This window comes from Canis lupus, chromosome 4 (assembly GCF_003254725.2).
Source record: "Canis lupus dingo isolate Sandy chromosome 4, ASM325472v2, whole genome shotgun sequence".
Classification (NCBI taxonomy): Eukaryota; Metazoa; Chordata; class Mammalia; order Carnivora; family Canidae; genus Canis; species Canis lupus.
This window is the reverse complement of record NC_064246.1, coordinates 56,052,635-56,077,640: the sequence shown is the minus strand read 5'-3', so window position 1 is coordinate 56,077,640 and position 25,006 is coordinate 56,052,635. Positions and strand designations below refer to the sequence as shown.

General features: G+C 40.1%; 2 protein-coding genes across 6 annotated transcripts in view; one reads left to right on the top strand and one right to left on the bottom strand.

Moving 5' to 3' along the window:
* The window catches only part of FAM114A2 (family with sequence similarity 114 member A2), a 33,440-nt gene extending 28,481 nt beyond the window's left edge, over positions 1–4,959 (bottom strand). Inside the window, exons 1-2 of one of the 3 annotated variants that reach the window (XM_025435248.3) lie at positions 4,885–4,959; positions 115–359 (exon numbers count right to left, since the gene is read on the bottom strand). In XM_025435248.3, the coding sequence (XP_025291033.1) occupies positions 115–345 (231 nt within the window). In that variant the 5' untranslated portion in view covers positions 346–359; positions 4,885–4,959. Of the gene's footprint in view, positions 1–114; positions 360–4,872 lie in introns of all 3 variants that reach the window. The other 2 variants (XM_025435249.3, XM_049109213.1) reach the window with 2 other exon arrangements.
* Positions 4,896–24,324, top strand: MFAP3 (microfibril associated protein 3). 3 transcript variants are annotated; one of them, XM_049109215.1, is made up of 4 exons: positions 4,905–5,024; positions 12,420–12,528; positions 16,734–17,198; positions 20,001–24,324. In XM_049109215.1, exons 3-4 carry the CDS (start codon positions 16,904–16,906, stop codon positions 20,792–20,794), a joined length of 1,089 nt encoding a protein of 362 aa, XP_048965172.1. In that variant the 5' UTR covers positions 4,905–5,024; positions 12,420–12,528; positions 16,734–16,903; the 3' UTR covers positions 20,795–24,324. The 3 variants fall into 3 exon arrangements, with proteins under 3 accessions (XP_025291035.1, XP_048965172.1, XP_048965171.1); XM_049109214.1 differs by lacking the exon at positions 12,420–12,528 and adding an exon at positions 10,761–11,125 and having other exon boundaries at positions 4,978–5,024; XM_025435250.2 differs by lacking the exon at positions 12,420–12,528 and having other exon boundaries at positions 4,896–5,024.
* Positions 24,325–25,006: the final 682 nt, after the last annotated feature.

Here is a 25,006-nt window from a genome sequence, read left to right as displayed (position 1 = left end):
TTTATAAAACTGAAAAGATTGTGTTTTACGGCTTTTAAAGAAAAGAAATAGATACAATATCCAAATTCCTTTTAGCTCAAAGTTTTAATCCCAGTGTTTTAAAAGATACTCTACTTTGCCTACAGCCTGTGATGCCTCAACAGGGAGAACTTCTGAAGTCTCAAGGTCACTGGAAGGTTTGGACTCTGGTCTTTTCCTAGTGATAGCTGCAAGCTCTGATTTATTCTCTGGCTTGGCACTTTGGTCAACGAACTCAGAATTCTCAGACAGCTCACAGTTCCCATCTTCAAGGGTGGAGGTTGCTTCAGTTACCACTGGTGTCTCAGTATCATCTTTATCTGACATGATTAGATCATTGCCTGGTAAAATAAAAGTCAAAGAAAAAAATTAACCTTCTATGCTTTTTTGATTTGTTTAAGCTTTTCATTTTGAGATTATCATAGAGTTACATGCAGGTTTAAGAAATACAGACAGATCTGTATATCCTCCATCCAGTTTCTTCCAATGGCAACAACTTGCGTAACCACAGTCTAATATGACAACCAGAAAATTAATACAACCATCTTCAGATTTCATCAGTTTTACAGGCACTCATGTACATGTATTTAGTTCTAAGACATTTTATCATACATATATATGTGTGTGACCATCTATCTACACACTCAGGCTACAGAACAGTTCAATCCCAAGGATCCCTTGTGTTGTCTTTTTTCAGTCACATCCCCCCCGACCCCACCCCCACCCACCCAGAGCAACCCCTAATCTGTTCTCCATCTCAATACGAGACACTATATAAATGGATTCATACAGTATGTGACCTTTTGAGATTAACTATTTTCACTCAGCCTAAGTCCTTCAAGATCCATCCAAATTGTTTTATCAATAGTTTCTTTCTTTTTTTTTTTTTTTTTTTTTGAGTAGTATTCCTTGGTATGGATGTATTTTAGTTTTACCATTTACCCATTGAAGGATATCTGGGCTGTTCCTGGTTTGGGGCTATTACAAACGAAACAGCCAAAAATATTAACATACAGGATTTTGTGGGAACATAGCTTTTATTTATCTGAAATAAATGACCAAGAGTATAACTTCTAGATCATGTTAAGTACTTGTTCAGTTTTATAAGAACTGCCACTCTTTCCCAGAGTAGCTGTACCATTTTATATTACCACAAGTGATGTATGAGTGATCAAGTTTCTCAGCATTCTCACCAGCATCTGGGAATGATTTTTTTTTCCTTTTTTGAGCCATTCTGATTAGGTGTGTAATAATTTCACTGTGGCTTTAAGCTGTATTTCTCTAATGGCTAATGATACAGAACATCTTTTTTCATGTGCTTATTTGCCATCTGTATATCTACTTCAGTGAAATACCTATTTGTATCTTTTACTCATATTCTAGTTGGATTTATTTTGTTGGGTTTTTGTTTTTTTTTTCTGTTTTGAGAGCTCTTTATATATTCTGGATTCAAGTCCTTAGTCAGATATGTGGTTTGGAAATATTTTATCCCAGCCTGTAGTTTATCTTTTCATCTTCACAGGGCCTTTCACAGAGCAAAAGTTTTTCATTTCAATGAGGTACAATTTATCAATTTTTCCATTTGTTGATTGTCATTAAAAAATCTTAGTCATTATTTCTACCTCAATTCGTAAATTAAATTATAAAATTTAAGCCATGAGATAGAATCTAAATCAACCAGCTTTTGAACAGCAATGTTAACCAATTCAATCCCTTCCGTAAGTACGGCTCTTTGGCAATTAAAGCCAAGATACTACTGGTGTTTTTACAAGAAGCAGATGCTGGTTTCCAAGACAACCTAGTATTACCAAAAGAGAAATAAATGTATCTCACACATACACACTTACACCAAAGCCTTAGGTGTATATATACACATTTATTTTATACCAATATTTACCAAGTGCAGAATTAGACCCAATCCAAACCATCAATATGTTTCCAATGTAGTAGAAGAGACAGACATTAAGAACTAAGACAGCTTGGCAGGGGCACCAGGGTGGCTCAGTCAGTTAAGTGTCCAACTCTTGATTTTGGCTCAGGTCATGATCACAGGGTTGTGAGAGTGAGCCCCGCGACAAACTCCATGGTGGGCATGGAGTTGCTTAGGATTCCTCTCTCCTGCTCCCACCTCCGCCTGCATGTCTGTCTGTCTCTCTCTTTCAAAAAAAAAAAAAAAAGAGATCTAGGACAGCTTGGAAACAGCACTTTAAGTAAGGTATATATAAAATGTTAAAAGAACAAAGTCTGCTGGAATCATAGAATATGATTCACACACAAAGTATCTGAAATAAGCATAGAATAGTGACCACAAACTGAGAATGTGACTGCTAACTCCAGCCTTTAAATGTTTCTATTTGGCCTGCATAGTGTTTAAAACTTTTATATTAACTGCTAACATTTAAAAATCAGACTTCGGCAGGGTGGCTCATCGGTTTAGCGCCACCTTCAGCCCAGGGCATGATCCCCGCATCAGGCTCTCTGCATGGAGCCTGCTTCTCCCTCTGCTTGTGTCTCTGCTTGTGTCTCTGCCCCCCGCCACCCCATGAATAAATAAAATCTTTAAAAAAATAAAAATCAAACTTCATATATGAATACAGATTTTCTACTTCTCTTGTAAAGTTGAAACATCTGGTAACATGTCACCACTATTAACATGGTAATAATTAGCTCATGCCAAAGAGTTGCTGGACCTTTTTAGACAGAAAAATGTTCTCCAGTTCCCTACAATCTCCACCTAAATCCATTTGACTTGTTTGTTACTAAGCCCCTGTATACATCTGAACTTGCAACACCTGCCTAAAAGGGCACTTGGGATTTTGACAGATAAAAGTGCCAATGAGAAAATTCAAAGGTGGGAAAACAACACATAGGAAGTATAAATGGAATAGACAGACTATAGATAGACATGGACTATCGACAAATAACTGTAGTTAATATAGCAGGGAGAATGATGAAAAAGCATAAGGCTGGAAAGTTAGATGTACACACCATGGAGCCTAGATCATATATGATATACATACATTATACACTCCCAAAACACAAAGAAAAAAAAAAACCCAGATGCAATTACCCACACACATACAAACCAACTCTGAAATATCCATTCATTTGCAAACATTTTTTTCAGTCCCTACTACATACCAAGTTTTGGAGACCGAGAATTAATTTATGGCACCATTTCTGCCCTATTGCTCCAAGAACCTAACAGGTAAGACTACACACGCCTTGAACAAAGTGCAATCACTGTTTTGTGTGGCTAAATATGTACTTTTTTTTTACACTATCATTCCCCTTTCCTTATATGCTCTTTACAAATTACAACACATAATAATATATATTTTTTAAATAGTATGCTATATACAGCTGTCTCTCTTCTCTGGGGTTTCAGCTACCTACGATCAACCGCAGTCTGGAAGCAGATGATCCTCTTTCCAAGGTGTTGTCAGAAGGTCAGTAGCGGCCTAAGGTAATGCTCTATCACAGCGCCTACATCATTCACCTCGACTCACCTCACTACGTAGGCGTTTTATCATCACACCTCTTGGGATAAATCACCCGCAGTGAAGGGGCAATTACTGTACAGTTTATGTGACATCCATATTACATAATTCGTATTTTACAGAAGACCCGAAGAGCATATTCGAACATACTAAACACTAGGTCTATTCCTTCACTTGTGCAACAAAGGTCTATTTTTTTTTCTAAAGATGCATTTATTTATGATAGACACAGAGAGGAAGAGAGAGAGAGAGAGACAGAGACAGAGACACAGGAGGAGGGAGAAGCAGGCTCCATGCACCGGGAGCCCAACGCGGGACTGGATCCCGGGTCTCCAGGATCGCGCCCTGGGGCGGAAGGCAGGCGCCAAACCTCTGAGCCACCCAGGGAATCCCCGCAACAGAGGTTTAATGAGCCCCTAGAATGTGCTCATTAGACATTTGGCTAGGTGGAAAAGCTGCTTATATTATAATGACCAAAAAAAAATATATATATATGTGTGTATATATATATATTATAATGACCATGACTTTTATTATCATAATGGCTGTGCTATCCCTGTTCTCAGTGGATTCACTATCAGAGAAAGGAAAGGAAAGGAAAGGAGAAAAGGAATTAAGAAATTAAGAAAAAGAAATTTTAAAAAAGAAAGAAATTTCAGGTGTGAGGAATTGCACTATTTAAGGTTTTTGTGAGTTTCCCAAGTACCCCGCAGTGAGCGTCTGTGAACGGAAATACCGCAGAGGCACCCGGCCGAGTCCTACGCCTCGAAAGCACGCGCGCACACGTTTAGCTGCACACACACGCCGCGCCCACGCTCCTCGGGCTCGTCGGGCCGCACACCGCCGAGGGGCGACGCGCTGGGTCCAGGGCCGCGCGGGCGGGGCTCGTCTCCCAAGCTCCCCGCGCGGCGGTCGCTCACCCGGCCGCACCCGACGCCGCCCGCCGGGGTTCCCACGCGGCCCCGACGCCACCCGCACAAGCACGCGAGGGGCGCAGGGCGGACCCCGCACGCCGCCGCCGGACGAGGCCGGGCGGGCGGAGGCTGGCGGGGCCACGACTGTCGTTAACAGCCCGGTCCCCGGGCGGACGCACGGGTGGGCTCAGCGTCCCGACACCCAGGTCGGGTCCACGCCGGACGCCCGCGGCCAACCCGCGCTCCCCACTTCCACGACGAGCGCCCCTCACGCCAGCGTAGCGCTTCGGCAACCCAAAGCGCGTCCAGCCGCGAAGTGCCTGCCGCCCGGCCCCGGGCCGCTCCTCCCCCTCCGCAGCCGCCCGCACGGCCTGGCCGCGAGTCCCCAGCCGGCCCGCACCGCGCCGGCCTCCTCCCCGGGAGCCCCGCACCCAGCCCACCGCCACCCTCACCGCCGCCGCCGCCGCCGCCGAGGAGCCGCTCCTACTGCCCCGGAAGTACTCGCCTTCTGTGCGGAGGCGGCCCCGCCTGCCCAAGAGCACTTCCGGGTCAAGCCGCGGCTCCGGCCAGCGCTAGCTGAGCTGCGGGTCTGGTAAGTGAGGCTTCAGTCGGGGTCGTGCCGGGAGGCACTTGGGGGGGGGGCGCGGAGGCAGGAGTCTGAACCGGTGGGTCGGGGTCCGGCGTGGGGGAGACGAGGATGTCCCCGCCCTTTTGAAGGCGAGGCTTGAGCTGCAGGAGTTCCGCCGTCGTCGCTCTACGGAGCATCAGCTACCAGCCGGGCGCTACCTGGGCATCGGGGGGACAGCACTGGGTTACGAGCCACCCCCGGCCCTGCTCCCAGTTTGTTGGCGGTAACCAAGTCAGCAAGCAAACACTATGGTCTAACACGGCGGTGGAGGGAAAATGATGATTCTGAACGCTTTACGGAAAATTAAACAGCATCATGTGATACGGAACGGGGAGGGTGATCCTTAGGAAGCTGTTTAGAGCATTGGAGGCGGAGGAAATAGCAAATGCAAAGAAAGGCCTCGTGGTGGTAACAAACTTAGCAGGGTCAAGGAAAAGATAAAAAAAAAAAAAAAAAAAGGCCGCTGTTACTTGCCCAAAAAGAGGAAGGAAGATGAGGCCAGAGACTTCAGTGGGCCGAATCTTGTAGTGTCTATGAGCCAGGACGAGGAGTTTGACTTTTATTTGGAAACAACGGGGGAACGATTGAAGGTTTCTCTGCAGAAACTTCATATGCTCTGATTTAAGTATGACTGTTAAGATTAAGGTGAATCTCTTCAGTTTTCTTTGAGCGGTGAGAATGCATGCAACCGGGACTGAGAGCCAGAAAGAGGCACTAGAGACCCCTTCAGTGTACAGATGTGAAAAGTGAAGTTCCAGGGAAGGGAAGGGATTTGATCTTTTAAGAACCCAAGTCTCCCGACCCCATCTGTTGCCTTCAGAATTATCATCTCAATGTCCGTATATAATAATTGTCACTTCCTAAAACAGCTAGGGCCTTTGCTTTTCATGGTGGTTCTCTTAAACTTAAGGGCATCACTGTCACCTGGTAGCTGGTTAAAAATCCCTATTCAGGGGATCCCTGGGTGGCTCAGTGGTTTAGCGCCTGCCTTTGGCCCAGGGCCTGATCCTGGAGTTCCAGGATCGAGTCCCACATCCGGCTCCCTGCATGGAGCCTGCTTCTCCCTCCTCCTGTGTCTCTGCCGCGCTCTCTTTTTCTCTAGGTCTATCATGAATAAATAAATAAATAAATCTTTTTTAAAAAATAAAAATAAAAATCCCTATTCAAAAGAAAAAAAAAGATAACAAATTTGTAAAAGTATAAAATAGGTAGTCTTCTCTGATTTCCTGTGGTAATGGAAATTGCATAGAATTTGGGGTTCAAAAATGGAATCTCGGTAAGTCACTTAATTGTGCCTTGCATTTAAAATAGTGCTAATAGCAGCAGTTTTCAAACGTTTTGGTCTCAGGATCCCTTTACACTTTTTAAGACGTATTGAGAACACCAAAGAGTTTGTGCATGCGACTTATATTTATCAGTGTTTACCGTTCTAGGTATCAAAACAACTTTCAGTTATTTATTTGAGATAATAAATTCATTACGTGTTAACATACATAGCATTTCTATGAAAAAATATTTTCCAAAACAAAAAATCATTGCAAGTCGTTTTAATATTTAATTAATATTATTTAATATTATTAATTTAATATTATAATAATTAATAATTAATAAATATTTAATATTTATTTAATATTTAATATATAATAGAAGATAGCTAGATTCTCGTTATCTCCTGAATTCATTCTCTTATGTTAGCACTCATCATGTAGCTTCTGGAAAATTACACCATATTGTGTGAGAATGAGAATGTAAAGGCAAATAAGATCCTAGTATTATTATGAAAATCATTTTGAAAAAGTCTCAGGGACCCCAGGAGCCCCTGTACCACTACACTTTGAGAATCACTGGATTGCAATATTGTCATGACAATCAAAGGAAATATGGGCTTGATTTGTAAGTCATTAAAACTATGCTCATGAAAAAGCAGATGCTCGGCCTTACACTTAGAGATGCCAAATCAGCAAGTCTGAGTGGGACCAAGAAATATTCATCTTTAACAAGCAGCATGGGTTAATTTGATATAAGTTCTCAAAAATTGCAATTTAAGAAAACCAGGTACAGATCAAATTCACTCTAGACTATTTTCCCCACTAAAATTTTAATTTTTTTTTAATTTTTATTTATTTATGATAGTCACACAGAGAGAGAGAGAGGCAGGCTCCATGCACCGGGAGCCCGACGTGGGACTCGATCCCGGGTCTCCAGGATCGCGCCCTGGGCCAAAGGCAGGCGCCAAACCACTGCACCACCCAGGGATCCCCCCACTAAAATTTTAAAAGCTATGCTTCCATATCTTCAAAAATCTCCATTAACACTTTCCAGAGCCTGAGACTCTGGAAAGCCAGTAAGAAGTTGGTAGCAAGTACCTTTCTAACTGCCAAGTTGATGAGCATCTGAATTCAAAATGTTGAATCCAGTCTTATGCTAAAGAATGAAAAAGTTTTTAGATGCTGATCTGTAAGCTTACGGTCTTTTGGACAAATAGATAACTGATAAAAGAAGGAATCCAGTAAGTCTTACAATTGAGTACTTTTCAATGTGCTAGGTGACTGACCGAATAAAAGAAATTCATCCAAAATGAAGAGGGTAAAAGTTGAGCAGGCTTCTAGAATAAGGTGAAATTTGAGTTGGATACAGTACAGAGGGTGGAATTTCCACAGGAAGATACTAGTGGGGAGGAGCAGGAAGTTTCAAGTAAAAGGGACAACTAGAACCTAACTTTAAAGTAAAAAGTTATTTGGAGAGATTAGAGAGGGAAACGAGTGTAGTTAAGGCTTTGAGCCATGACTGGAGGAAGCTGGGAAGACTATAGGATTTAAGCAAAGAAAGGAATGATAATGATAATTAGCCTCTAGCTGAGGAAAGAGGCCCCTACAAGAGCATAGCTAATTGGTGACAGAGGTGTAACTGAAGACCAGATTTCTAGACCTATTCATTCCTTCAGCAAGCCATTACTCTGCACGCAGGTACCGCTGGGCTTCATCTGGCTATTTCTGTTCTACCACCTGAATATGGATATCTGACCAAAATTTGAAGCTTCTCTCTTGAGCAGTAGAAAATCAATGGATTTTTAAATCACCATGACTTTGTTGGATTTATGTTTAGGACCAGTTCTAAGAGGAGCAGTGTTTGGAGTATAGTTGGAGTTAATGAGACCCATTTAGAAATTAAAAGAATAGTATGGTGCCCAGATAAGGTAAAAGGACTGTGAACTAGGGTGGGAAAACATCTAGGAAGTGGAATAATATTAACAATAGCATGTATTTATAATATACCCACATTAGTTCATCTAATGCTCACAACTACCCTATGAGGTCATTACTGTTAATAATCTTATTCAGTATATATGAAAACTAAGGCCTCGCAAACCCACAGCTTCATCCAGGTATGGGATCAGGCTCTTCAGTCCAAGCTACTAACCAAGAAGCCATGATGATCTTGTAACTTTGATCTTGCAAAACAAAGAATTATATTGTGTGGCCATGATCTAAGATATGTATATATTGGACAAGTAGATGTGAGGGTGAGAATGAGAAGTTCTGTTTTAGTTATACTAAGCTTAATTTTTTAGACTATAGAGAAAAAAAAAGTAGGTAAGATGATCGTAAACCTAGGCCTGTTACATCCTACATCCATATCTTTGTCATTTGCATTCAGTAATTTCAGCAAATGCTAATGGCAAAAGAATATAAGTCACAGGTGTTTTTCAGGGGGCCAGAAAATACATTGAAGTTTGAGCTGAGTGTCCAAACCAGTTATGAGGTGTGTGATAGTTCCAAGTTACTACTGGCAGCATAAGGGCTATTTTAATTAGGAACTTTTCAGAAAATGATCCTCAAAATTATGATTTCTGTTGGAATATTACTAACCTTTTTATGGTTCAGATCTCTATAATAATGGTTGAGTATAAGCAGGAGAGTTTTATGTTTGCTCTTTGCAACGGATGGAAGAGTACTAACAATCTGCTTTTCAGTTGCTTTTTTTCCCCCTTGCCAATTCAGAATGCCACTTTGACCATTTGTGTGCCAGGCGTGGGGGAACTTCATTTTTCAAGTGTAACAGTGCCAGTAGAGAAGAGTAGATAAGCTGTAAATACAATCTAGAACACATCTAATTATGGAGAATAAAGCACTAATATCCCAGTATACTTGAGACCAATACCATCTGGGCATCAGTGTTTTTCCCAACTTTGTGTTATCCCAGAACTATTTCTGCAAACAGCAGTTTCCTCAGCCAACTTAATATTGAGCCACAAGAACGGAAATCAGCCACATTACTTCCTTATTTACTTCTGTTGAGAATTGAAGCAGAATGGAAATATTTCTTCTCTCTGAAGTTGGCAGGAACAGCAACAAAGCAATCTGTCAGGGATGACAGCTTAGGGGCTTTTCTTTGTTTCTTTGTTTCTTTTTTTTTGTGATACAGCCAATATTTAGAATGGTTCTGTCAGGTAGAGTCATCTATGTTTCTGATTATTCATGATCCTAGAAAAGCTTATATTTTACTGTACCTAAAAGATGAAAAAGGAGTTGGATTAAATTTGAGTAACACTTTTCTGTTATTCTTTTTAATGCTGAAGAAAGCTAATGAAACATTCTACCAAGTAACTTCACCCACAAACATAGCATAGCCCTTTATAACTGTTTGTAAGAAGGTGGCACTTTGATTTTCCTTTTTGAACTCTTTCCTCTTCTCCTCTAAATGTCAGCTGCAGCATTAAGAAATAGCAGGCAAGGGTACCTGGTTGGCTCAGTTGGTAGAGCATGCAGCTGTTGATCTCAGGGTTGTGAATTCAAGCCACATTTTGAGCATGGAGTCTACTTAAAAATAATAATAACAGGCATGATATTGTCACAATAAGTCCCAAAACTAGTGTGTAAATTCCTGAGGGACAGTATCCTAATACCCTGGGCATCCCTTTAGCACCCAGTACTTCATCTTGAGCGTGGTGGGCCCCTGATTTACCTGAGCTGTTTGAAAATTATTACACCAGCGTGAGTAGAATGGTTATAGTCAGTGTAATTTTTGTTGAAATTAGCAGACTGATTCTGACACAAGGAAATTTAGTATGAAGAGCTGTCCTGATCCCAAAGGTGATTTGTTCCTTCACTCTGTTTTCTGTCACTGCAACCTTCTTGGACCCATACCTTCACCGCTTTCTCTCCCAGCTGCTCAACAGCATCAGCCTCTTATCTGCAAATAGACTGTGTCTTGGTAGCTCAGACTAGAAGTCCTTTGTGTTTGGGATGCCCATGGTATGATTACGAAGTGCTCAGGCTGGGCCTGCCTTTATTGACCAGACATAGAAGGAGAGTATAGGACCTATTGCTCTTCTGGCAACAGAAAGAAATCAACAGATAAAATCAACAGATCAGGCTACATCTGCCACCTTTGACCTAAGAGCAGTTTAAGAGTGTTCATAGTATTTTTCTAGACCTGTCTTGTAGGTTTCTCTAAACTTCTAATAGAGGCAAATGGTTGTTTCTATACAGAATAGGCACCACAAGTCTTGACCACATGGGCAGTTTGTGTTCCACGTTCCAGTGGATAAGGAGGAGAGGAGGTTGATATCCATGATGAGTATTGCCTGGTAGCCACAGCCACAATTTAGTCACTTGCTGAACTGAATCTTTCTTCTCCTACCTAACCATTTGTCCATTTCCTTTTTTTTTTTAATATTTTTTATTTATTTATTCATAGAGACACAGAGAGAGAATGAGAGGCAGAGACACAGGCAGAGGGAGAAGCAGGCTCCATGCAGAGAGCCCGACGTGGGACTCGATCCAGGGTCTCCAGGATCACGCCCTGAGCTGCAGGCGGCGCTAAACCTCTGCGCCACCGGGGCTGCCCCATTTGTCCATTTCCTTTCTTGTTTTTACATTTAGTCTTAATTTTTGTGGTTCTTTTTTTATTATTATTTTATTTATTCATTCTGAGAGAGAGGCAGAGACACAGGCAGAGGAAGAAGCAGGCTCCCTGGAGGGAACCTGATGTGGGACTTGATCCCAGGACCCCAGAATCACGACCTGAGCTAAATGCTGATGCTCAACCATTGAGCCACCCAGGTGCCCCAATTTTTGTGGTTCTAATTTTGAATGAAATTGTATATGGATGGTTATTTCTTTAAAAAATAATAATCTTGGAGGAAGTAGAATTCTGTCAGGAGGCAGCACTTTAGTGTGTCTCTTTCTCTTCCCCTCTGTTCCCCTCGCTTCTTTTCACCACTTTCTCTCCCTTCTGCATCTGTGTGATCCTGTCTCTCTGCTTCTGTTTCATGTGGCTCAGACCTGACTGCCTCAACACCTTCTCTTTCTCAAATGGCCCTAACCCACCATGTCTCAAATCCAAATTCCAAGATCAAAGCTTCTGATTAGTTTAGTCGTCCAAAGGGTTGACTTCCTCCTGGGCCCTGGAACATAAAGGCAGGTCTCAAAAAAGGGAAAGGTAAACCAGGCACATCATAACAGAGATTATTTACTGCAAACTCAGAATTCACAAAAACAACGTAACATCATGGTTGGACTCCCAAGTTCAGTTTAAAATGCCTGGTTGATCCACATTATTACTTATTTGCAGTAAGCGAAAGCAAAACGTGAAATTTAAAATTACAGATTGAAATTACGTAATAGCGTTTCCCCCTCTCCCCACCAAGATTTTTAAATGGTTGCATAGTATTCTGAGTAAAAGTGTTCCATTTATCTTAAATAATGGTTTTATTATCAGATGTAGATTTTAGCACACTATCTAAAAAGACAATAATAATTACTAGAGGTTACTCAGTGATTACTATTGCCAGAGTCTGTGTTTTATACAGATAATTTCCTCAAACCTCACAACAGTCCTATAGAACAGGCACTATTATTTTCTCCATTTTAAAGATGAGGGTACCCAGACAGGCAGATTAAGTCATTTACAAAAGTTGCAAGGCTGATTAGAGTCTGTCAGGATTCAAATCCAGGAAATCTGGCTCTGGAGACTGTACTCTGAATCTCCCTGCTACTCCGCCTTTTTCAGAGGCCTATAGTTCCACTGATCCAGGGTAATCAAAGTCCAGAATGGAACATGAGTGATAGTTCTCTCTTCTTGGAAGTGTTCAGTCTGTACCACCATTGGGCAATGCTGTGGTAGAGGAAATGAGGAAATACAGTCATAGCCTCAGTACGCCAATCCATGGGCCCTCTGCCTCAGAATCATCCAGGGAGCTAATTAAACACCATTAATTCCAAAGTCCAAGTCCAGAGGTTCTTATTCACTAGGGCTAGGGTGGAACCCAGGAATCTGTATTTTTAACAAGCTCTCTGGTGATCTTAGTAGTCAACCTGGGCTTGGTAATCCTTTATCCCTACTATTTCCTTCTAGGACAAGATGGTGAATGAAGACTTTGGGAGTTGGGGTTGACCCAAGTACTGCCTTTAGGCACTATGCCTCTTAAGTTCTCTGGATTGTTAACATTGGCTGTCTCAGTATAGTAAGTGCTAGTAAATGCATGTCAGTTTGCATAATTATGATCCCTATTATGTAACATTCTTCAGTTTACAAAGATATATCACATACTTTTTCAAATTTATTTTTTAAAGATTTTTTATTTACTTTATCAAATTTAAATGAATTTCCATGAGTAAACATTTATTGAATATGTGCTAGTTTTGAAGTATAGCAATAAAAAATACAGTCCCCGTGCTTAAGGGACTCCTAAGTGAGAGGGGATGGACTGCCAATGAGTAGTATAAGGTGAGAGCTACAGGGGTTGGGGGAAAAGCCAGCCTGCATCCAGGTATACTCTGGACCACATGGGAGGGAGAGCCAGGACTTGAGACTCAGGGAAGCTACATGAAGGAATTCCACATGGCAGTAACACTGCCAGGACACTGCTTGCCCCACAGCCCTCTCATATAGAGGCTGTTTATTCTTCTAAAGCTCCTGCATCTCAGCAGAGAGAGAGTCCTTTTTTTTTTCTATTTCCGGTGTCTTCTACTCTAGCTGCCTTGAACCTGGGGGGACATTCCCTTTCTTACAGGTAATCTACCCTACTCTTGAGCCTCCACATTCTTTGACTTCTTCTTTTTTTAAAAAAAAAAAAATTTTTTTTAATTTTTATTTATTTATGATTGTCACACAGAGAGAGAGGCAGAGACACAGGCAGAGGGAGAAGCAGGCTCCATGCACTGGGAGCCCGACGTGGGATTCGATCCCGGGTCTCCAGTATCGTGCCCTGGGCCAAAGGCAGGCGCTAAACCACTGCACCACCCAGGGTTCCCTGACTTCTTCTTATTGGAGAGTTATCTCCTTCACTCACTTCAGCCTCCCACTCCAGTTCCGAAAGTCCACCTCCAGATTTGCCATTGGCCCAGACTGCTCCCCTCCAGAATCAGGAGTCAGACCCAGCACGCTCAGGCCACCCCTTCTTATTACCACAACTTGTAGCTTTTCTTCCTGAGCACCTCCTAACCAGTGATCCCTCTGCTTTTTCCTCTGTCTGTTTACTAAAACACTTCTCTTCCATTTTCTTTTTCTTTTTTTTAAAGATTTTATTTGTTTATTCATGAGAGACAGAGAGAGAAAGAGAGAGAGAGAGGCAGAGACACAGGCAGAGGGAGAAGCAGGCTCCGCGCAGGGAGCTCGATGTGGGACTTGATCCCGAGTCTCCAGGATCATGCCGTGGGCTGAAGGTGGCACTAAACCGCTGAGCCACCTAGGTTGCCCTTCTCTTCCATTTTCAATTCTTATTTATCCCTCAGGTATTGTTGCACACCTCGCTTTCAAGGGGGCTTTCTGTGACAAGTTTAGTTCCTCACATTGAGTACTACTGTAGCATCCTGTACTTTACCTTGGGCAGCATTTACTATATTGCATGTGTTTAGTTAGTGTCTGTATTCTCTGCCAGACTGAGCTCCATGAAGGCAGAGGCGGTTCTCTAGTACAAAAGGTTGGCACATAGAGCTCAGTAGATACAGGTGAATAGATGAAAATGTATACCTCTAGTCTAAAATTGTGGTTCTCTGGCACGTGGGTGGCTCAGTCAGTTAAGCATCCAACTCTTGATTTCAGTTCAGGTTATGATCTCAGGGTTGTGAGACTGAGCCCCACCCCAGGCTCCTGGCTGAGCATGGAGCCTGCTTGAGGTTCCCTCACTCCCTCTCCCCCTGCCCCTTCCCTGCTCACACACTCTATAAAATTAAATTAAATTAAAAACTGTGGTTCTGAACTCAGTGTGGAATAGGTAGGAAAGAAGAAGATGATGGCAGGATAAGAAATGAGGTGGTATTAAAATAAGGTAGAGTTGTGGGTGGTTTATTTGTTTTGTTTATTTTTGTTTTCCTGACAAAGAGAGGAAGCCTCTGGCTCAGAGCCCTTAGCAGACAGCAGTTAATAACATTGTTTTCACCATATTTATGTATACGGTTAACGTTTATTTACAAAGGTGATATAGACTTTCCTTTTAAAATAAATGTGTGAAAGTAAAATAATGAGTTGACTTAAAAAAAATCATGCTAATAGAAGAGATGAATGAAATTGGGAAAACATTGACTTGGATACAGCCACAGGAACTTGTCATCAAAGTTCTAGGGAAGACTTAGAACACTTTTTCAGCACAGTCATTTCCTCTCACAATTGGAAGCAGTAGTTTAGAATAAAGGACAAAAGTCTTATCCATCAACTGTATATATTGTACTGAAAAAGAACTTGAGAAATTACACATGTCAAGCCCTGAGCACAGAGCCTGGCTTATGGCAGTCATTTACTACTTAGTGTTCTTTCCATTGTTTCCACTCACCACTCTCCCTCAATAGAGAATCCTGGTCTCTATCTATACATACAGTATAATTTAAAGGAGCAAGTCACTGTATAGTAAATGGGTTGGACCATTTCTGAAATCCCCTCCAATGCCCAAGATCTTTATTTCCTGTAGTGTCATTTTAGCTGGGTTTGGGGAAGAAATAGAAATAAACACATGTATTCAAGCTACTATGTATAACAAAGTTTGAAGTCTTATGTTTTACTCTAAAAAGTCCATTCTTGGGATCCCTGGGTGGCGCAGCAGTTTAGCGCCTGCCTTTGGCCCGGGGCGTGATCCTGGAGATCGAATCCCACGTTGGGCTCCCGGTGCATGGAGCCTGTTTCTCCCTCTGCCTATGTCTCTGCCTCTCTCTCTCTCTCTGTGTGTGTGACTATCATAAATAAAAAAATAAAATAAAATAAAAATAAAAAATAAAAAGTCCATTCTTATATTTTAAAGATATAGCAAGGTATAGAAAATTATTATTATCATTCAATCATCATTTCACGGGCTAATGAAAATTAAATGACATTTACAGCTTGCTGTGATTCAGACTTTGAGGAGTTTAATGGCTAAATACAATGATCCAGTGCTTTTTATGTTCTGTGATCAAGAAATCTTTACAAAAGTACAAAGGAGAGTCATTTCCAAAACTAATTATTTTGGGCCTTTATAGGAAATAAAGCTAGGCATTTCATCCTATCTTTTATAGAAATAAGTTGAAATTTTTCTTTGAGAGTCATTGAGTTAAAAGAGGAATCAAATTACCAGAAAGGTAATCATAGCTGGGATATTTTGCTCTTTGTTCATGATATTTTATTGTCTGGCACGCTTCTCTATAGTTGTATTTGTATTTCTACCAACTAGACATTGAAGATGTCAGCTCCTCCCTGAGCTAATTTTGCAGACTTTGAGCTAAAATTTGGTATTCTCACAAACTGTTAAATATACTGTATTTTGTCTCTGAATACTGAAGGAAGTGTTAAAGGAAAATTCTTTAGTCTAACATTGTTGCCAAAGAGGGAGGTTCTAAAGCTTCAGAAGTAAATAACTACTTAAATATATGTAGTAGTACAATTTCCTTTCTAGTATTAAAACAAACAGAAAACTACCTTCTGGGATCCCTGGGTGGCGCAGTGGTTTGGTGCCTGCCTTTGGCCCGGGGCGCGATCCTGGAGACCGGGGATCGAATCCCACGTCGGGCTCCCTGCATGGAGCCTGCTTCTCCCTCTGCCTGTGTCTCTGCCTCTCTGTCTCTCTCTGTGTGACTATCATGAATAAATAAATAAAATCTTTAAAAAAAAAAATAAAAAAAAAATAAAAAATAAAGAAAACTACCTTCTACATTATCTCTGCATTATTTAAAACTAATATATTATGTATTTGGATTGCTCAAATTTTGAACTCCATCGTTACTATTATGATGTATCAGTTGATTTACATTATTGATACAACAACAGATGGTGATGGTGCAGGTTGAAATAAAAGATCATTAAGCTAAATATTTTAGCCTTTTTGGCTCCCTGTTGCATAAGATTTGTCAGAGTAAAATAGAATCATAGCCTTTCAGAACTAGAAGAGTCTTTAGAGAGGTCTCATCTAGTCTCATTTGATGGATGAGAAAACGGCCAAGGGAGAATGCTACTTGCCAAGGTCTTAACAGCTTGTTAGTAGCACAGTGAGGACCAGAATCTAGGTCTGCCTACCATTTTCTAATTCAGTGCTCTTTCTATGGTCTCGGTGTGAGATTTTTAGGTAGTGTTCTTTCTATTTTGCTCCCTGATGTCAGAGCCAATTATTCTAATCAATTTCACATCTATTCATTTCTAAAACATAAAAGTTTCACCCCATTATGAGTCTTTGTTGGTTAAACTTTAAATCTGGCTTTCTTTTAGGTTGGTATCCACTCACATCTTTTAATCTTGAAGATTTCAAAATACGCCTGAATCTCCCACTTGTTTGGAAAATTCCCAATACCAAGCAATAAATTACCCACCGTGCTCTTGTTATAGAATAGAAGCTTTTGAGTTCTCCAAATCTAAACAAGACTTCCTCCCATTTTTCCATGAAGCCACATTGTTGTCTCTTCACTTTAGTGGTGAGTGTTACTGTGCCAGCAGCTTTTGTTTTGGAAGATGTCGGCTTCAACGAAATGGCCCCACTGGGAACAAATAATAGTTCCTTCAATTCATCATTTCCTCCAAGCTTTGAGCACTCAGCAGATTCCCACTCAGGGGACGATGTCATCATAGCCAAAGAAGGAACTAGTGTTTCACTCGAGTGTCTTCTCACAGTCGACCACTATGAAGATGTCCGTTGGTACAACTCAAAAGGCCAGCAACTGGATGGCAGAGGCAGAGGTAACTATGCCAGGGTATAATTAATCAAGGTTACTCATTTCCTGTTAGTTTTGTCTCCTTGAAATATTCAACAAAGAATCTTAATGATGAGGTGCTTAGGGGGAAGAGTCAAAACTTTGAAAGGCCTGCAATATTCTAGCTATGAGAAAAAGCAAACCAATTTTAATTACTTAACCAGAAGAAGAAAGAAATAATAGTTATAAATTTAAAAGATGTTCACTTGATGACAGGGAGCTAACGTCTCTCGTGTTGGTGAGCTAGTTTTCTTCTTTTGAAGGTAGACTACCTCAGGGCTGCTACAGACAGCTGTGTCGGCTGTGCACTGCACAACCCCTTTCACCTAAACTGTAATGTGAATGATAGTGTGATGGCCCTTTGTGAATACAGCAGGAAGGATTATGGCTAGACTTAGATAAATTTGTCATAAATTTTAAGATCTTGTATGGAAATGAGTCACTAAGAATTTTAGAGGAAATCCAGGATGTTTTTTAAAAAAGTGTAGCTCTGTGCATAAAACTTTTAAGTCCCTCTGAGAATTAGAATGGCACTGAGAAGGAGCTCTATAGGCTCTTCCACCTCAACGGTTTTCCGTGGTATACCTTAATTTACTTGAAAATGGGAAAGCTTCTCTTGTGCCTTTGCGTCTCAGTCTTAAAAATTATCCAGACATAATATTACAACTACGTCTCTTTTTTGACAGGTTTTTATTTTACTTGTTTTTGCTGTTGTGAACCTGTGAACACATCTTAATCAGAATATTATTTCCTAGCTAATATTCTGCTAGAAAGAGCTTTTTGAAGACTGCTTGTGTTAAAGTACCTCAAAAAGAAATCATGAAAAATCAATTGGATAAAGATTAAATTAGAGGATGCTCATAACCTACACTTTCAGAAAAGGCCTTTCTTATCTTTTTCGCTAGAAAGATAATCTAACCTCTTGGAATATAAAGGATATTTGATTATTCATATTAGAATGGAAAACAGAAAAAGAGACCAATGGTATTTTCTTCTAAAATATACACTAAACATTTTAACTTTCTGTAAACTGGGTAACTGCCCGCCAGGGAATTAAAGAGTTTGAATTGTTAGAACAGAATATTTTTAATCAGCTTCTTAAAAGTATACATCTATTGACTCAGGATCTCTAGAGTAATGCCCAGAATGTATATTTTGACGTGATTTGGGGTTTCACATTTGGACACAATGGTCTAGACTCCTACTCCCTTTGGGCACTAGGATCCTCACCAAACACTTCTGAGATTTGAATTTTTCAATCAATGTGATCATTACAGACTGACCACATCAACAAAGCTTAGGTTAGGATGAGACCAACCAAGTGGAATGGCAGTTTCATTTTCCTTTTTGCCTTTACTTTGAAAACCACTAACATCTATCATTGATGCTTTCAGTAGCAGCTCTGGAAAATTCTATTAAATTTTATGAATCTCCAGTGAAAGGAGTTTAAAGAGCATGTCAGTCTAGTATAAGGTTCATAAATCTTGAGCTATTATCAGCAAGTAAGCTAGAGAGTTTACATTGTGGTTGTAGTACAGTGGTTGATGAATGGAGTGATGTACTTCCATCATACTTTGGATTCATAGGATAGCCTTTTCATAGCTCCAAATTCATAGAACAGAAGCATATAACTACAGAATTTAGATAAATTTTGATGACAATAAAAATGGGCACAATCCAGAGTGCTTACTAATTGATGTACCACTAAAATAATTCAGAACCATAGAATCTCAGGGATGAAAGATCTTGAAGATCTCTTAACTGCAATATCTTAAGGTTGGGCACTCAGGTGGTTCTTAAGCAATCCCCCAGCCTTCTCCAAGACACTTCCTCTAGTCATGGGGACTCATGTCTACACCCCCAGTTGGCCCATCCATCCCACTTTGAATGAATGGCTTGTGTAGCTAAAGTACAGGATACACTGAGAATTTACCACAAACAGAATTGTGAGGCAGAGCCAAGTTACAAATGGGTATTGAATCAAGGTAGGTAGGCCATCAGCTTTGCTTTTTATACTCTTAGGTATTTTGTGTACATGATCCCTGAATGAAGATGCCTTCGTGTATAGAAGACAGGCAGCATGTCTTAGGTTTAAAACCGAACCCAAAGATCCTTTTGGCATCTTAAGGGCAACTTTATTCTCTTTGCTAAGCAGTTCATTTACCCTGACTTGTGACATGTATCTTTTGGCTTGTGCTTCAGTTATTCTTGCCAGAAAATCAAGACATTATCAACAAACCTTTTCTAACAAAATAAATTAACATGTGCAAGCCATGCCATATTTACTAGTTAGTAGTTAGACAATGCACTAAACTGGTAGGATTGTATTTTTTTTTTAATTTTTGTCTTGTTATGAAAAGTAAACAAATACAGTTAAATAAAAAGAAGAAAATGTAATCACTCAACTCATTACCCCAGAAATAACCATTATTTTGCATTTCTGAGGCATTTTCTTCTATTATATGAAAATGTATTGGTACATACATATAAACTTTTTTTTTTTAAGATTATTCATTTAGCATTATAGGATATAACTATCTCCCTGAAAGGCTTGCTATGTCTAGCCTCGAAATGTAGCTATGGTAATAATTTGTGTCAGGAAGGAAGATCTTGATTCTCTTTTTAACTTCAGGCTGTTTAAATTTCTACTCTGTACACAAGTAGCAGAACCTAATAGATGAGGTAAAGCACTCTCGTGAAGAGGTGGCATATATAAATATGGCAGTTGGCTTTTTCAGTAATAATATTCTTTATGCTGTAATTTTTTTTATTTCTGTTGGGTCATCAGGTGGAAAATGGTTGATTTCTGATAACTTCCTGAATATCACCAGTGTAGTCTTTGATGACCGAGGGCTCTATACATGCTTTGTCACCTCTCCAATCCATGCCTCCTACTCTGTCACCCTTCGTGTTATCTTCACCTCGGGAGACATGAGTGTCTACTACATGATTGTTTGCCTGATTGCCTTTACAATCACACTCATCTTGAATGTTACACGGTTGTGCATGATGAGCAGCCATCTTCGTAAGACTGAGAAGGCTATCAATGAATTCTTCAGAACTGAAGGGGCTGAGAAACTTCAAAAGGCCTTTGAGATTGCAAAGCGCATCCCCATCATCACTTCAGCCAAGACTCTAGAACTCGCCAAAGTCACACAATTTAAGACGATGGAGTTTGCTCGTTATATTGAAGAACTGGCAAGAAGTGTCCCTCTTCCACCCCTTATTCTAAACTGTCGGGCCTTTGTTGAGGAGATGTTTGAGGCTGTGCGAGTGGACGACCCTGATGACATGGGAGAAAGAATTAAAGAGAGACCTGCCTTGAATGCTCAAGGTGGCATTTATGTCATTAACCCAGAGATGGGCCGGAGTAATTCACCAGAAGGAGATTCAGATGATGGTTCTCTGAATGAACAAGGCCAGGAGATAGCAGTTCAAGTTTCTGTCCACCTCCAGTCAGAAACCAAAAGTATTGATACAGATTCCCAAGACAGCAGTCATTTCAGCCCACCTGATGATCTAGGATCTGCTGAATCAAACTCTTACTCCAAAGATGGGACGTATGAAAGCCGTCAGCTGTGAGCTATCCCAGTACCTGCAAAAATAGCTCTCACAAAAGGAACGTATTTCATGCAGGAAATAACATTTTTACCAAAATATAACTGGGGGTTCCCCCTTGTTAATATTAAGCACATCAGAATGTGACTTATTGCCAAAATCTTTGTAAAAATTCAGTGTTTTTCATATCTGATATTTCTCAGTCATTTTCCTCAAGCTTGATGAAATGACACAAGCTAAGATTTAAAGGAACCCGAGAGATAAGCATAATGGACAAAGTGCCACACTAAGAGTTCCATGCCTCCTCTTCTGGTCATGGTTCTTCAAATGGTTAGGGTTGATGCTTATCCTGAGGCCTCACTTTTCCCGCCAGTTAAGTTGAAGGATTTGCATTAGATGATATCTCAAGTCATTTCTAGCCTTGTAACTTCTTACCTGTCCCTGTTAAAACCACCAGATTTCATCAGCACATCTCCAAATAAACCCTTCCCTAGACTTTTAAGTACCTTTTTATGGAAAGGATCAAGCTGAGACTTTATTTTGTGATTTAAATTCCCACACCAGTGCCATAGTGCATAGACGTGTGGGTGTTTTTCAGATGTTTTGCCATATGGAGTGTGCAATTGTATGTGCTAGATTGAGTCTCTTTAGTGTAGCCAATGTCTGTATTGTTATACAGATATCAGGGAGCTAACTGCTCATTAATAAACTACTTTCCATGAGTAAATTGGTCCTTTTGGGGGATATATCATGTCTTTTTAACTTACTGAAGCATCATTTAGTTCATTGAGCTGGCAGTGATTTCCCAACTGATCTCCAAAAGTGAGCAATTTGTTCTTAAGGAATAATGTCTTCAGTGCTTTTAGAATAAGAAACAATGTCAAATCATCTATCTCTGGTAAATCATGGATTTTTGACATTTCTGTTAATAGAATTTCTCAGGCTTTCCCTTTTTGAAAGTACTGGACTCCGTAGAGGGTTCTGTGTTTGGGATCTCATCCCAGGAGGAAACTCAGAGCTGGGTTCATCTTTAGACTTCTGTCAACACTCTTGCCCTCCATGATGGTTAATATGGTGCTAAAGGCTGCATGCCTCCTTATCTTGTTTGTTTTCTTTATACTTTGTTGTTGAGGTTTTTATTTTTGTGTACTTCAGATAGAGAATTCTGAGCTCAGGCTGCTTTTGTGGTCTTTCTGAGAAGCACTAACCTGAAATAAGATTAGATACTGGTATGTGGTATATGTGAATATATTAAATATGTAGGCATAGATATAGGTACCAGTATATAGATATATATACACACAAAAATGATCTAGATATAAAGAGGGAGAAAAATTATGGATGAGGCCATCTGATTCAACTGTGTATAATGAATACTTGAGACAGTATTTCTTGCCTGGTTGAGGCCTAATATAATAGAATTGTAAATACTCTTCAGAATAATTTCTTCAGCTACAGGAAGCTTGGTGTCATATGATTTTTAAGAACTTGGCAGTGGAGCTCCATTTGGTGCTTCATGTTTCTTCATTTGGTTTCTGATTATTGAACCATTACTTGAACTAGAGGCTTCTGAGGGAAATGTTCAGAGGAGGTTTTATCAGGATTTTAATTTAAGGTTTCAAATGGAGGAAGGCAAGGAAATAGAGAGTGTAACCAGATAAACTCACACCTCCCTTTGTCCAGGCTTATCACAAATAATACATCTCTTCTGGATAGCATGAATGAATCAGTGTGCAGTTGTATCAGATGGCATTATGGATAAAGATGATAATGCTGCCGTTTCTGTCTCAGGCTGTTTCCATGGAAACCTCCAGAGCCAAACAAAAGCTACCACCAATCATTTAGCCAAAGCTCGCCTTGGCTTGTAGACTTGCATGTCTTTAAGAAATACTGTTTTCATACATTTGGCTTTGAGAGCAAGGGCTCTTCACCATTCCCTAGACCCTAGATTATAGAACACTTTTTCCTTCCTAGGCTTTTTTTCTTAAAAAATTAAAAATGCTAAAAGTCTCTTGTCTGAGGTTTGTTCCCTGACTATCCTTCAGATAGTACCTCCAATGGATCTATCCCTCAAGTTCTCACAATGGATGTGAGTGTTTGGAACCTTAAGGTAGATATATTTAACGGTCAAAGTCCTGGGAAATGGGACTTTGGAAAAATATGAGAACTAATGAAAAAAATCTGTAAGTTTACACAATACTGTATCACTATTGGCTACTCCAGTGTGTCCTGGTTAAATTAACTTTAGAAACGTAATGGTGACTTTATTTGGTAACTGGGTTACTTTGAATATTCCAAATTATGGTGCCAGTGATAAGGAATTACAGTAGTCAAAATTTAACTGGAGTTGGTGTTACTTTTTTTTTTTTGGTGTTACTTTCTAAAGCTAGTTTCCGAGAGGAAGAAAACCACACATTAATATGTTCTGTATCTAATCAAATACTCTTCATATGTAATAAATAGTCTCATGTTACGTTTTTGTAAAATCCTTAACCTTTTGAACTTAAACTACAGTCTAAAAGTCTTTTGACAATAACTGTGGTATAATTAATCTTTTGTTTCAGTGGATTTTATAGTTAGTGAAAATGCCTTTACTCAGAAAATGTGTTTAAATAGTCCTGTCATCTCATTTATAAATTTTGTATTGTGACTTAATGAACCTTATTGTCCTTATGAAATGAAATGATGGCTTTGTGAAATGAATTTACCAAAAATGGATATGTAAACATTTTTATAGATTCCTGGACAGCTGAAATGATGCCAGATGGACAGGCATCTTTTGAGCTGATACTCAACCTGAGTTTTAGGTAGTTCAATAAGCGTATCCTCACGTTGCATCTGTTCTGATAGTTAAATTCTTGATTCGGGACCAGCAAGCATTTGTATTTCTCCCAATTACCCTTACGTGAGTACCTTGGGAGTTGCCAATCTGAAACGGTTGTGAAAAGATTTCTGGCTTCTTCGCCTCACTTAGCATGCATTTTGAAGTTAAAGCACGTGGCTTTCTGTGTGGTCCTCCAGCTTCAGTGAACCCCTTGGTGTATTCCTCTCCACATCCTGCATGTTGCTTCACCCCAGATCAGACTCTGTCTCCCATGTCCCAGAGTGGCATGGGAGCATGGCATGCTTGTTTTCCAGAGCACAGCCGGCCATGGGTGCTAGCCTTGTCTCAACACACCAGCACTTATAACACAAGTAAATCATATTTCCTGAGTCACCAATAAGAGAAGACAATCTTTTCTCATCCAGGCCGGGAATTTTGAAAATGCTCAGCTTTATACATAAACTCCTACATCTCAACACATTTCATAAGTGTAAGCGTTATTTTAGTGTGGTTCAGATGATGTTTAAATGGTCACCATTTTAATGAATACTTACATTATGATTTTGTCCTTTCTTTTAAAAAAAAAAGTCATGCTTGAATATATTTATTAAATGTTCAATGGACTATTTCATTTGTCTGAAATCCTCTATTGAGTATATATTCATTTTTACGTGTGATGGAATTTGATGTTAATGATTTTAAACAGGAGTAAATTTTAATCCAACTTGAATTCTGTGGTTATGCATTTTAATCTTAAAAATATTTAATAAGCATTTATATGTTTTTGGTGCTCTGGGCCATACTGAGATGGATGTGTTGCCTACAGTGTCCATGAGGATGCAGTTAGCAGACACGTGTGCAACAGTTTTTCACTTCTGACGTAAAACATTCCTGGCAAAGACCTAAAGAGGATTTAACACATATTTTGGAAAACACAATTAGTATATAAAGTCTGATGATATTTGGCACATAGGACATGTGCCTCTGGTACAAGCAAACGCCTGTAGTCCCATGGGAGTGAAGGGTGACGATGGAAAAGCACAGGATCTCAGGAGGAGACAGGCAAAGGAAACGTAACGGCACAGCTCATTACCTCAATACCACAGAGCTTTCATTCTTAGAATGAAAACCTAGTTTCTATCTCCCTATGGCAAAGATCGCTGGACTTGGATCCACCACTAGCCACTTAACAATGTACTTGGCCTCTCTGGACTTCAGAATGGAATTGATATTACCTACCTCACAAAATTTAACATGAGCATTAAATAAACATATAAGCAAACACTGAGCTAGCTGTAACATGCCATAGAGTGTAAGGGGACAATAATTGTGCATTCAGAGTGTCAGCTTTGTTAGAAGCCATAACTGGTGGTGTTGGGAGTCAACTAAAAATTCCTCCAAGTCTCTCAATT

Excerpts from the sequence above, each read along its gene's own strand:
- MFAP3 (XM_025435250.2), top strand. The coding sequence starts at position 16,904 with ATGAAGCCACATTGTTGTCTCTTCACTTTAGTGGTGAGTGTTACTGTG. Across the intron at positions 17,199-20,000 it reads ACTGGATGGCAGAGGCAGAG|GTGGAAAATGGTTGATTTCT; the intron begins GTAACTATGCCA and ends TTGGGTCATCAG.